Source organism: Sclerotinia sclerotiorum, genomic scaffold, assembly GCF_000146945.2.
Source record: "Sclerotinia sclerotiorum 1980 UF-70 scaffold_7 genomic scaffold, whole genome shotgun sequence".
Classification (NCBI taxonomy): domain Eukaryota; kingdom Fungi; phylum Ascomycota; class Leotiomycetes; order Helotiales; family Sclerotiniaceae; genus Sclerotinia; species Sclerotinia sclerotiorum.
Window position 1 is genome coordinate 1,768,128 of NW_001820829.1, and position 11,209 is coordinate 1,779,336.

At 42.7% G+C, this 11,209-nt stretch overlaps 6 protein-coding genes across 6 annotated transcripts in view; 4 read left to right on the top strand and 2 right to left on the bottom strand.

Annotated features, from left to right (window-relative positions):
* Positions 1-1,438: 1,438 nt before the first annotated feature.
* SS1G_06256 (predicted protein) lies at positions 1,439-1,555 on the top strand (the record flags this gene model as incomplete). The annotated part of the gene is made up of 1 exon (XM_001593284.1): positions 1,439-1,555. The coding sequence occupies one exon, from the start codon at positions 1,439-1,441 to the stop codon at positions 1,553-1,555; it is 117 nt and encodes a 38-aa protein (XP_001593334.1).
* Positions 1,556-1,966: 411 nt separating this feature from the next.
* SS1G_06257 (hypothetical protein) lies at positions 1,967-3,421 on the top strand (the record flags this gene model as incomplete). The annotated part of the gene is made up of 1 exon (XM_001593285.1): positions 1,967-3,421. The coding sequence occupies one exon, from the start codon at positions 1,967-1,969 to the stop codon at positions 3,419-3,421; it is 1,455 nt and encodes a 484-aa protein (XP_001593335.1).
* A 1,007-nt stretch (positions 3,422-4,428) lies between these two features.
* Positions 4,429-5,389, bottom strand: SS1G_06258 (hypothetical protein; the record flags this gene model as incomplete). The annotated part of the gene is made up of 4 exons (XM_001593286.1): positions 4,429-4,659; positions 4,782-4,960; positions 5,029-5,131; positions 5,270-5,389. 4 exons carry the CDS (start codon positions 5,387-5,389, stop codon positions 4,429-4,431), a joined length of 633 nt encoding a protein of 210 aa, XP_001593336.1.
* A 1,190-nt stretch (positions 5,390-6,579) lies between these two features.
* On the top strand, positions 6,580-6,882 carry SS1G_06259 (predicted protein; the record flags this gene model as incomplete). The annotated part of the gene is made up of 2 exons (XM_001593287.1): positions 6,580-6,622; positions 6,674-6,882. 2 exons carry the CDS (start codon positions 6,580-6,582, stop codon positions 6,880-6,882), a joined length of 252 nt encoding a protein of 83 aa, XP_001593337.1.
* Positions 6,883-7,731: 849 nt separating this feature from the next.
* Positions 7,732-8,297, bottom strand: SS1G_06260 (predicted protein; the record flags this gene model as incomplete). Its single annotated transcript, XM_001593288.1, has 2 exons — positions 7,732-7,819; positions 7,996-8,297. The coding sequence occupies 2 exons, from the start codon at positions 8,295-8,297 to the stop codon at positions 7,732-7,734; spliced, it is 390 nt and encodes a 129-aa protein (XP_001593338.1).
* Positions 8,298-9,992: 1,695 nt separating this feature from the next.
* Positions 9,993-11,209, top strand: part of SS1G_06261 (hypothetical protein) — a gene marked incomplete at both ends in the record, with an annotated part of 2,600 nt that continues 1,383 nt past the window's right edge. The window contains 2 exons of the mRNA XM_001593289.1: positions 9,993-10,952; positions 11,001-11,138. Of these exons, the coding sequence (XP_001593339.1) occupies positions 9,993-10,952; positions 11,001-11,138 (1,098 nt within the window). The remainder of the gene's footprint in view (positions 10,953-11,000; positions 11,139-11,209) is intronic.

An 11,209-nucleotide genomic window follows, 5' to 3' on the forward strand; every position in this document is an offset into this window, starting at 1 on the left:
GCTCTACAAGCGAATCATTTCGTTTCTTGTCCTGTTACATTGCATCAGGTATGGAGTGTACTAGACCTAAAGCGGTTTGAGAGAAGTAGTGGGAAATTCCCGGCGATAACTTGGTATCCCCACGGCCGTGGTCGCTGCTCCTAGTAGTCATGTGGTCACATTTATCATGCGACAATGATATGTATGTACTAGTGATGACATGGCCTACGAGAACTGGGGATCTGGGGCATAGCCGAATGCGAACTCGAAAACGTAAACTACCTTTTCCGCACAGGATGATAGCATAAACACTGCCGATAACCATCTTTTTTTTCCTTCATCGAGATGAGCTATGAGCATTGAGATGAACGACATGGGTTTTGCTTTAGGTGACGTAGTTGCGGATTAGCACGAAGCCAATGTGGTAAATATACAGCCATCTTCAACCAACTGAATACAAATCTAATGTGATCGAATGCAGGTTTATAGGGTAGAGTCAGACCTATTTCAAGATGTTCAAGATTGTAAAGAATACATCTCGTGAGCCTTGACATGAATAGAATAATATCTGATCTCAGGGGCTTCTTTGAAGTCGGAGCCACTTTCGAAACACTTGGAGACACACCACTTGGTAGACCATTAACTTAAAGAAAGATAGTATGCGAAAGGATTCCTTAGCCTTCAGCCCTGTAGCAAACTCGACGGCGGGGTCGCGAGCGGGAATGCCCGAGGATACAATGCATGACATATAAAGAGTAAGCTTAAGAAGAGTTTCATTAGCCATCCCGCCATGTTTATGGGGCTTTCAACGGTGGAGAGGTACAGTATTCAGATCACAAAAAGAAAAGTCAAAATCATTATCAGGCAGCAACTCTGTTGGCGGTGAATATCAGGTCAGCATATTGAAGCTAATGCAGTAACATTGATTGAGTGTGTAGAATGAGGATTCGTCGGAGAACGAGAGGTACCTCAAAAGAGCGGAAAACGAGCAACTTGTGAAGGAAGGTAGAGCATTGCCAGGGAAAAACACTCTACAAATGGAAACGTAACGAAATGTGTAAGATCTTATCTCACGAATTGTGGATTCCTGCTCGTGAGTGGGTTGAGTTCATAACGATAGAGTGTGTAAATTGGGATATTGATAGTATGTGGCTGCTTGTACACCGGTCAGCTTACATTCTAGTATTTTAGTAATCACTTTGGCTGTGTGTCATGATCCCAAGTTGACCAAAAAAACTGGTGATCTATTACGATGATACCCTTGGGTATTTTAGCGGAATTTGATAAACCAATCCGGTGGTATATAAAAATCAAGCTTCTGAGATTGTGGAGGAAGTCCATGTCGGCAGCCCAAGGGATCCTTGACGCCGATGCGCTTAAGACAAGTTGGATTCTTCTTTGAGGCTAGCCATTAGCAGTTTTAAAAAAGATCTGCAAGACAATGTTATAATGGGTTATGATGGCATATCCAAAGCCAGAGAGCATGGATGACCCGAGCTGTAGACATGAAGGGCAGACAGCGAGTAAATTTATACTGGCGTACGCGTATTCATATGCAGAGGAAGGATTGACATAAACTACCTAGTAGTCACACAGCATATTGCTGATTGTGGATCGGAAGAACACATCCAGAGGAAAGAAACCGGAGAAGAAACCTTGGGGAAAAAAATCAAAATAAGGATAATCTTTTGCATTTCAAAACACAAAATCATAACAACTTTTTGAACTTTGAGAAACGTGCCACGGAATGACTAATTTAGTAATGTTCTAGAATTCCACAGGAGCTTCCGCCGCTAATCTACATTAATATTAGCGTAAATCCCCTGGAAACGGAAGGTCGGAAAGTACCTCGGCATTCACATCAACACAAGCTTCCAAGTTCATGACCCCTGCATTCTTACTATTTCACACCAAATCATATCACCTTTCGATTCATACGAATAAACTTCTGAAAAGCATAGTGACGATATACTTTGATGCTCTTCCGATGACATCCAACGATTTTATTGTCGCGCAACAGCGCGTTGCCGCTCGTCGTCAAGCTCGTGAAGTAGCTGCCCAAACTCACCTGAATCGTCGACGCAACACCGCCATCTCCCAGCGCGTTTCCTCCCTTCCTTTCCCCTTCTCACGAATAGGTACTGCAGGTCTCACAACATGGGATATGATATCGGGGCGCGAAGGAACTCGTCCTTCTTTTCGAGTCGGTCAGGTCGATGCTGAGTTATTGGATGAGGAGTTGTTGGATTTGTTAAAAGGGCAAGTGGGTGAAGGTCTAAAGTATTTCGGAACTCATATACAAGATGATTGGTCTGCGGAGATAATGTTAGCACTAAGAGCTATTCTTTTCAAACTCAGTATTTGGGATCATGATGCTACGTATGGGGCTACATTGCAGAATTTAAAATTCACCGATGCGCGACACTCAGGATCCGTTTTGGTATCTCCATCGAAATGGCAGAAAGGTTTATATGGTCTTTTCACTGTAGGCGGGAAGTATGCCTGGACACGTTGGGAAAATTACCTGGTCGATTCAGACAATGGATATAATACACCCTCGCCCCTTATTAGTCGACTCTCCCGCATTACCGACCTCTTAACAAATGTCCACTCCACCGCCGCCTTCGCATCCTTTCTCGTATTCCTCGTAAATGGCAGATATCGTACGTTACTGGATCGAGTTTTGAGATTGCGACTAGCGCCACCTACCAGCCAGGTTAGTCGGGAAGTATCATTCGAATACCTCAATCGCCAACTTGTTTGGCATGCATTTACCGAATTCCTCCTTTTCGTCCTCCCGCTTGTAGGAATCTCTCGCTGGCGACGCTTTCTATCACGCTTTTGGAGACGTACAAAATCACTCTTCAATACATCATCCACCGATGAGCTTTCCAGCAGTACAAAGAAAGGCGAACTTGCTTTCCTACCCGAACGTACATGTGCTATATGTTATCATGATCAAAATGCTTTACAAGCAACAGAAGAAGGTGTTATGGCCGCAGCAGCTAGTACTGGTGTGATAGGAAGTGCGCAAACCGATATCACAAATCCATATGAGACAGTGGAATGTGGCTGTATATACTGCTTTGTATGCATAGCTAGTAAATTGGAAGCAGAAGAAGGGGAGGGCTGGACATGTTTAAGATGCGGCGAAGAAGTAAAGAGATGTAGAGCCTGGAGTGGAGATGTAGTGGTTGAGGCAAAAGCCATAGAAGATAAGGAAGAAAAACCCAGGGCAAGAAAGAGTGTGGAATTTCAAGACGACAGGATGAAAATGAATCCGACATCTTATGCAGAAGACACAATCACAGATCACGATACCAAGAAAACCGAAGACGGAGATTCATCAGATCATGATTCTCAATTGGGTCAAGAAGAAGCATATGATGAAGATGAAGATCAGGGATTAGAGGAATATGAGGATGAATACGAAGATGAGTGAGTGAGTGATTGGATTCTAGTCGAGCTGGAAGTTGCGCTTGAACTTGCAGTTGAAGTTACGGTATGCTTGAAATTATGTTTTGAGATTTCTTCTTCGTGATGAAGATTTGCGCTTCGCTTCGCTTGATCTTAATCTTAATCTTGATATGATACCAGTAGTAATGAATCGAATGGATGATGTACCTAGTAATCTGGCGTTTTGGGAGATTTTTACAGGAAAATAATGGGTTGGAATGGGTTGGCGTGCAATGGCATAGCATGAGAACAGATAGTTACCTACCTAAAGAAAAGATGGATGCATTTAAGATGAAGATGCTACATGCCATCAAGAGATAAAAATCCATAGAAATACCTAATCTTATCTTTATTAATGAATACCTAGGTTTCATCACAATTCGTTAGTTACCTACCTGGTAGGCATCTATTGTTCTAATTCAGATAAATCTTTAGATGATTGTGAATGTATTGCTAGTCACTCGTCGTTCTTTTTTTTTCAAATATGAAAGTTTTGTCTGATTAAATAGGTAGGTCTAACTTCGCTCGCTCACTCGCTCGCTGGAGATATCCCTTCTCTTCTCATCTTCATACTCGTATCTCTGGGAACTGCTGAATTCATGCGTTGGGTATGGGTATCGCTATCGCTGTTCGTTTCGTCAAACGCGCCATGTATATCTTTTCTTTTCGTTTTTCTTCTTCTTTTTGGCTTCCGTCCATTTTTGATTTTCGCTTTCGTTTTTGTTTCCATTTATAACATAACATAACATAACATCCATCCCATCATATTATCGCTGTGCTTCATGATCATATTTCATTTTCCCAGCCCGCATGTTCCTTTTTACTCATTCTTCACTTACTTCTTGATCTCACACCATTCTCAGTAGATGTTCCCTCCAACATCCAACTCAAACCTTTGACTCAAACCTCTCCTCCAACTGCACATCCCTCATCTCCATATCCCCTACCCGCACCCCCCCTTTATAAAACTCCCCCATCCAGCCCATCTTCACCTCAGTCGCCCATCTCCTCAACGCCACCACTCCCCTCACCACACAAAAAACCACACAAATCCCTACCGCAATCCCAAACACATACGCGGCCACCATACCATTTTTCGACACCCGCGGATCCAAAAATGAATAAACATATTGATGTTTCGTCGCGACAGTTATATATGCCAATCCCAGATAACACGCCAGAATCACAATCAGCCAGAAGAGATGAATCCAAGGCGGGGGAGCGCTACGCGTAAGTAGGATTTCAATCAGTGCGAAGAGTGAATTGAGTCCGTGTTCGGAGACGTTGGACCAGGCGTCGAAGCGTTGTGGGAACCAGCCGCTGGGGACAACGCCTCGGAATATTACCCCCCAGTAGACGATGGTTACTAATGGTGGGTAACACATTATGGTGCTGTTGTATAGAGCGTGGAGGGCTTGTAGCGGACGCGGAAAGCGCGACAGCAGGGGTGTTCCGCTCCGCGCATATGTAAAGGTGTGGACGGCGGAAATGGCAAAGTAGAATGCTAGGCCCCAGTAGCAGAGGACTGTAGTAGTTAGTTTATATGTATGGATTTATGGAATGTACAGGATGTAACTGTGAATTGCGACTTACTGGTGAAATAGGAGAATTCGAATCGCGCGGCTGCGGTGCCATTGGGTATCCTGGCTATCTCCCAGAAAATAACAAAGAGGAGAACGAAAAATGTGTAGAGTGACTATATTGTATCATTTTGCCATTAGCGATTTATTTCTCGTGTGTAACCTTACATATTCATCAATCTCTTCTCTTTCCTCATTTCTCATTTTTCATTTCTCATTTCTCATTTCTCCTTCATCAGGAAAACAAAACTTACGATACTCGCCCTAACCACAAAAAGCGCCCAAGGAGATAACAACCAAGAAGTCTCGAACCGATGAGTCGGGTCCCATACATCAGTGCCGAATTTAAACATCATCTGAAGATTGTTTGTCATGATTGATTAATGAAGAGATAGATGATTGATGATTGATGATTGGTGAGATTGAATGAATGGATGATTCACCAATTGTGTAGGTAATCGTATGTACGTACTCTGTAGGTACAGTACAGTAGTGTTGAATAAGATCGATACCTCGGTTGTAACTTTAAAAAAATAAATTGTAAGATTATAGGTAGTAAGATCTTACAAGAGCGATGCTCGTGCAGTCTAGAAATATCGTACCGAATAATAGGTAGGTAATGTAAATCAATGAACCAACTTCTTCCCACAATATATCGATCGCAAATACACCTCTCTTCGATATTTTTCATAAGATGAAAAGAAAGACACAATGCAATCAATATCCGCTAGCTATAGAATAGGGAGAGAAGTAAATCTTCAAGCCCTTTGAATTTTGCTTCGTGCACCCCCTCCCCCTGTCCTAGTGTGCATGAATTTTGGGGTACGATGTAGCGGCTGGCTTATCCCTGTATTGTGACGAGATAGGTACTCAATGCCGATGGTAGTGCCGATCGAATGTGGAATGAGATTGGATTGAGGATGCTTTTTGATATGTATTTTCATGCTTAGGTACCTAGTATGTAGGTAGGTAGCTAGCTATTGATTGATGGTGAATGATTGTTTATTTCTAGTTTGTTAGATACCTAGTTATGAGTTTTGTAAATGGAGGTAATGAGATGGGGTCAAGTATTTGGAGTACTAAATAATTTCTCAAGACTAAAGTACCAAGTAGGTTTAAATGGAAATACTACTACTTCGATTAAACTACTTCCCTTAGGAACTTCCTCTGCCCCATACTATCACTGCTTTACAGAGTACCTAACATCAAATACCTTAAATACCTACCTGCTAGGTACCTAGCCAATATAAACTTACATTTTCAGTCCCTATGACCACAAGATGATATCAGCGAACTTGTGGGGTTCGATATTGTCAGATCTTATAATATTGAAATAATAACCGATTCTCTCATCTATCGATTAAAGATTTACCAATAGTTCAGAGGAGATATTGGGAATAGACTCTCTTCTTGAGACCATTCCAATGTCTTCCCCAATCTGAATCATGCAATAAAAATGGCTCTAGAAAAGGTTAAAATGCCACTTACCAGATGAACAAATGACGCAGTCATCGTCAAGATGGGTATATCCTAATGTCGGAGGGGACTGCTTGGACGATTTGCAATGCTTCACCGACTCAGATCGGACGAGTATCTTGGATACATACGTGCGTCTTATCTCACCCTGATGTTTATGTACGTACATCGTATGTGCCCAGTTATCTTAGGGGATCTTCGTTTTGAAAAGGCTTTGCTTCTTTTGCACTGGTCAAAACGAAGCCAAAGTTTTAGCGCTAAACACAAGGAGCGGAGGACGGTCGACCTGAAAGATAGTGCTTCCAGAGGGAAGATGTTTCTTCAGAGCTCAAAAGTTCTCAAAGTCAATGACCATGATCTTATCCTCTTCGTTTGTAAAAAAATTCCGTAATTTTCACCTCTTCGACCTCTGCCGATGTCGGTAATCGAACCACATATCTCGGTGTGAATTTATTGAATTGAAGCTCCCTTAAGTATCTCAAAATGTGGATTTTCGTAATTAATGAGGCAATGAAGCTCCAGATCTTCATATCAGGTTGTTTGTATTAGGCTTGATCGGTATAAAGAGTTGTGGACATTGACACAGTAATATTCGGTCGGCTTTGAAGAGCGAGATGTGGTCAATGTTTGGCCCGTGATGCCCGTGATGCCCATGATTGATTTGCCTGTCAAATGTGGCCCACCGTCAACCCAATATTGTCGGAGAATAAACGTTCGAATGTCTTGCATTCTGCTGCGCAATATCGAAACTTCAATTATTCATTGCCGAGATGAAGGTAGTTGAAAACGAATATGTATTTCAATACCCGAGATGTAATTGAACCCTCAGAATCAAACGGTAGATGAGATTTTGATAATTTTGTATGAGTACTGATCAACCATGTAAGTAAGTGAAGACGAATCAGGGGTAGATTACTGTAGTTGACTTTTTCACGCCCATCTCCGAAAGGTTATAATCAAAAGGAGCTTATTGACTGACTATGTGATCTCAGATCCATAGAATGTTAATGAACACCTTCAACCACCATATCACTTTGGCGATCCAGATAAGATTAATCGTATGAAGGATCCAATGAAACTTGCTGTGCCTTTTGTAACTCACATTGATGTGTCCAAGTCCATAGATAGGTAGGCTCAAGGACAAACATTTGGAAACGAATTGGTCCTTTGAGATACGACCTTTCTTTTCATCCTCTTACGACTTATACGCTTTGTGTCACCAGCTTTTCACGATTAGACCTTAAACTCTACCAGAAAGACTCGGTAACGGTTGCAAAATTCTCGAAAAGGCCTTTCCAGTGATGATATAGATAGAAATTAGCATGGATCTTCATCCAAATGCAGTAATATGTCAAGGATGTATTCCGGGGACTACCCAAATTAAGACGTCTGTGAATGTCTGTGTGCACACACATTTTCCAAGCCGGTGGATACTCAGTCACAAAAAGCTTATGGTAGAGTAGGATTTCGTGCCTCCTTTTTCCTGTGATACATGCAAACATACCTCGGCAAGCATTGAATTTTGGTGTTGAAAAATGCTACAGGTAGATAAGGTTCCATAGTGCATAAGATTCGAAATACATTGTGAGTAATGGATGTTTGAGAGTAGGCCGCGTTGCTGTGAGAGAAATCGATGCATTCGGTATCCTCTCCTCCCCTCTCCGCAATTTTCGGCGATCCGCGGAGTGTGCACATTTGCGATACAGGCTTACGAATTTGTCGCTCCGTGGATAACGGGGAAAGGGTAACAGAGGAACGATGTGGCTTAACGTGAGCGTTTCCCGTAAAAGCAAGTCCTCTCCTCATGTCGTCCAATAATCTTTCACATCAATGCTGAATTGAGCACAGTAATCCTTGAATCAGTCCATCAGTTGCTCCACCCCAAAGAATAAGCCAGACCTCTTATGAACTGGCCATGCAGATTTCGCGCGTGTGGACATTGGATCATTGAGTGCAAAGTGGGAGACAAGATAGATGGGGCTCTGAGCAGTGAACGCTATGAGCAATGAACAAAACGATCCAGAGTCTTTCATTTCTCTCATATTTCTGTCTCCATGAGCACGCACTCCCTCGAAGCAAGACGTCGACCCGATTCAATAATATAAGGGATACATCGGCTAGGGAGTAAATGTTAAATAAATTGTAAATGTCATGGATTGACCAGCTTAAGCAGTTTGATCTAGACAAATGAATGATATAGATAAATAGATAGTTTGGGTCTGATCTATTAGAGTAAACACCACTGGTGCACCTACCTGGTATCTAAGCAAGTGATTCGAGCCAGTGCCAAGTCGTACAATCCAGGGGAACCGTTGAAATGATACAAGATGATTTTCTCACCATATGAAAATCATTTATTGATTTTTATATTATTATTCCCCCATCAAGAAAGTTAATCATTCGAGAATCTTGCATTCAAACGGTTTCTCTCTCTCTCCGTGATGGTTTATTGGTTTATTGATTTATTCAACTGGAAGAGAATAGTAAACAGGAATAAATGGCTGTGTAATATGTAATAATAAATACTATCTACTTGAGTACAATATACTACCTAATCCTCATCCCTCCTCATCCATCTTACCTCTTCCCCTCCAAGATCTACTGAACCGTTAGTGTACTATCAAATGAATGGTTCATCGTGCACAACCAAATTCATCGAGGGTTTTCTTTTTCCACCACAAGGTCATTTACTTTTTCCAGTCAAACGCACCCTGTCATCACGGTCATCATAGTCACCCGCCTCTTGTTCCGCTGTGAAAGGTACACTCATCTACCTACCACAAGTATACCGACGTCGGGAACAGAAAAGTCAACAGCATCCAGCATCCAGCCAGCATCCGCCATCTACCATTTACCACACGATTCACTATCCCGCCGGTCCTCAAATCTTACATTCCTTGCTCGTCTCCCGTTTACTCTGTCTCTCCCATATTATTATTATTTTTTAGCTCGCGACATCCAAAACTTGAAACGAAACCTCCACATTCGAAAATCGAAAAAAAGTCGATCCTGTCCCGCGCATGGTCCCCTTGACTCAAAAATAAATAATGAAAGGATGAACCTGAATTCATACTAAAATCTTCTTCGCTTCCCTCAGAGCCTCCTTGTGCGACAACCTTTTCCGCTTCCAACCCGTTTCTTGACGCTACTGCAACAAGTAGACACAGACACCTCCTCTACCGTCTACCCTCTGAAGGGGGAGGGTGGACTAGCTCATTGTATGATTTGGATTGACACAAGTGGGAAAGCTTACCGTCTCTGTCTTGCTGTATTGGGTGAATCGGAGGTTTTGATCACCTTGATCATTCGACTTGTGGACTTCTAGAAGCCTGTCGTGTACCTCAATCGTGCGCACTGCATCGAAAGTATATTACCTCATCTACAATACCAAGAGTCCGGTCAATATTCACATGCAGCTAGGATACGCTCGATTCACTCAATCCATGTAGCACAATCAATTCTTGCATAACTCTTCAGTAGGCAAGGCAGGCACTAGCAATAATGGCTTTTTACGATTCCTCTTCTGACCAAGATGTCGCCGATGGCTTTCCGATTATTCTCGAACCTGATGATGATTCACTTTTCGACATGCGAGGAGACGATACGAGGCTAAACAACGATACAATGAAAGAGGTGCACCAAGTTAAAGAAATCAAGAAAGTCAAGGAAGTTCCCAAAAATGCCATGGTTCCCAAGCATCCAATAAATTCCATGCAAGGTGCCTTTGCAGAGTCGATGGAAGAGGCTAGCGACACAACCCGAACAGCACCCAAAATCGGCGACGCAGCCACCCGACGAAAGATTTTAATCGAACAAGATGTGTCCGAAGATACGCATTCTTTACGATGGCAGAGGCAGCCAGATCAAAAATATCATGAATTGTGGAAGTTGATGGCACAAATCTCCTTTGGGATTTATCTACTCCTCAATGGAATCGCCAGAGATGAAGAGCAAGTTATGTCGATATTGCAGGGTCATGTAAATGAGGTAGATGGATTCTTGGAGATGACGTTGGAGGATTTCGATTTGGCACAAAGCGATATCGAGGAGAGGTTAAAACATTTGAAACTTCCATTGCAGAACATCACCATTTTCGATGCTATGTTGGAAGACCGAGCTTTCAGATCGCAAATCGTCAGTGGCAATGAACGCATTGAGCATGTTATTACACGTACGGCCGCTGCCATGAAAGACACTCTTCTCGATGCGCAACAAGGAATGGATGCTTGTAAGGAATTCACTATATACTTGGCAGGGCAGAAGGATAATATGACATGGCGACAACAACGACCGAATATGGAAAGGGTCTTTGATGCGATGTGTGGAAATGTGGAAGGTTGGCACAAGGCTTACGTCTCATTGCAAACCAAAGGCCATCACCTTGGAGTTGCCCTTGTTCAATTGGGAACCATTGTGGCAGAGATGGATCGGAGGGCTGGTCGTGTAAGTCGGGAGTCGAGGGTAAGCTTATGAGATCTGTTTATTTTATTCTTGGTTAACAATATGTAGTTCAGTGTTTCGTCTCCAGTACAAGCCCAAAGTCCCCCTATATCTCGCAACCTTCGAGCATCCATGATAAAAGAACTTCCTAGCGATCCAAGCCCTATTACCCCAGCGATTTCGGCTACATTGCCAGCATTTTCTTTAGTACAAGACCGAGAACGAACACCCGAACCAGAATCAGAGCCAGAATCAGAGCCGGAATCAGAGCCGGAAGC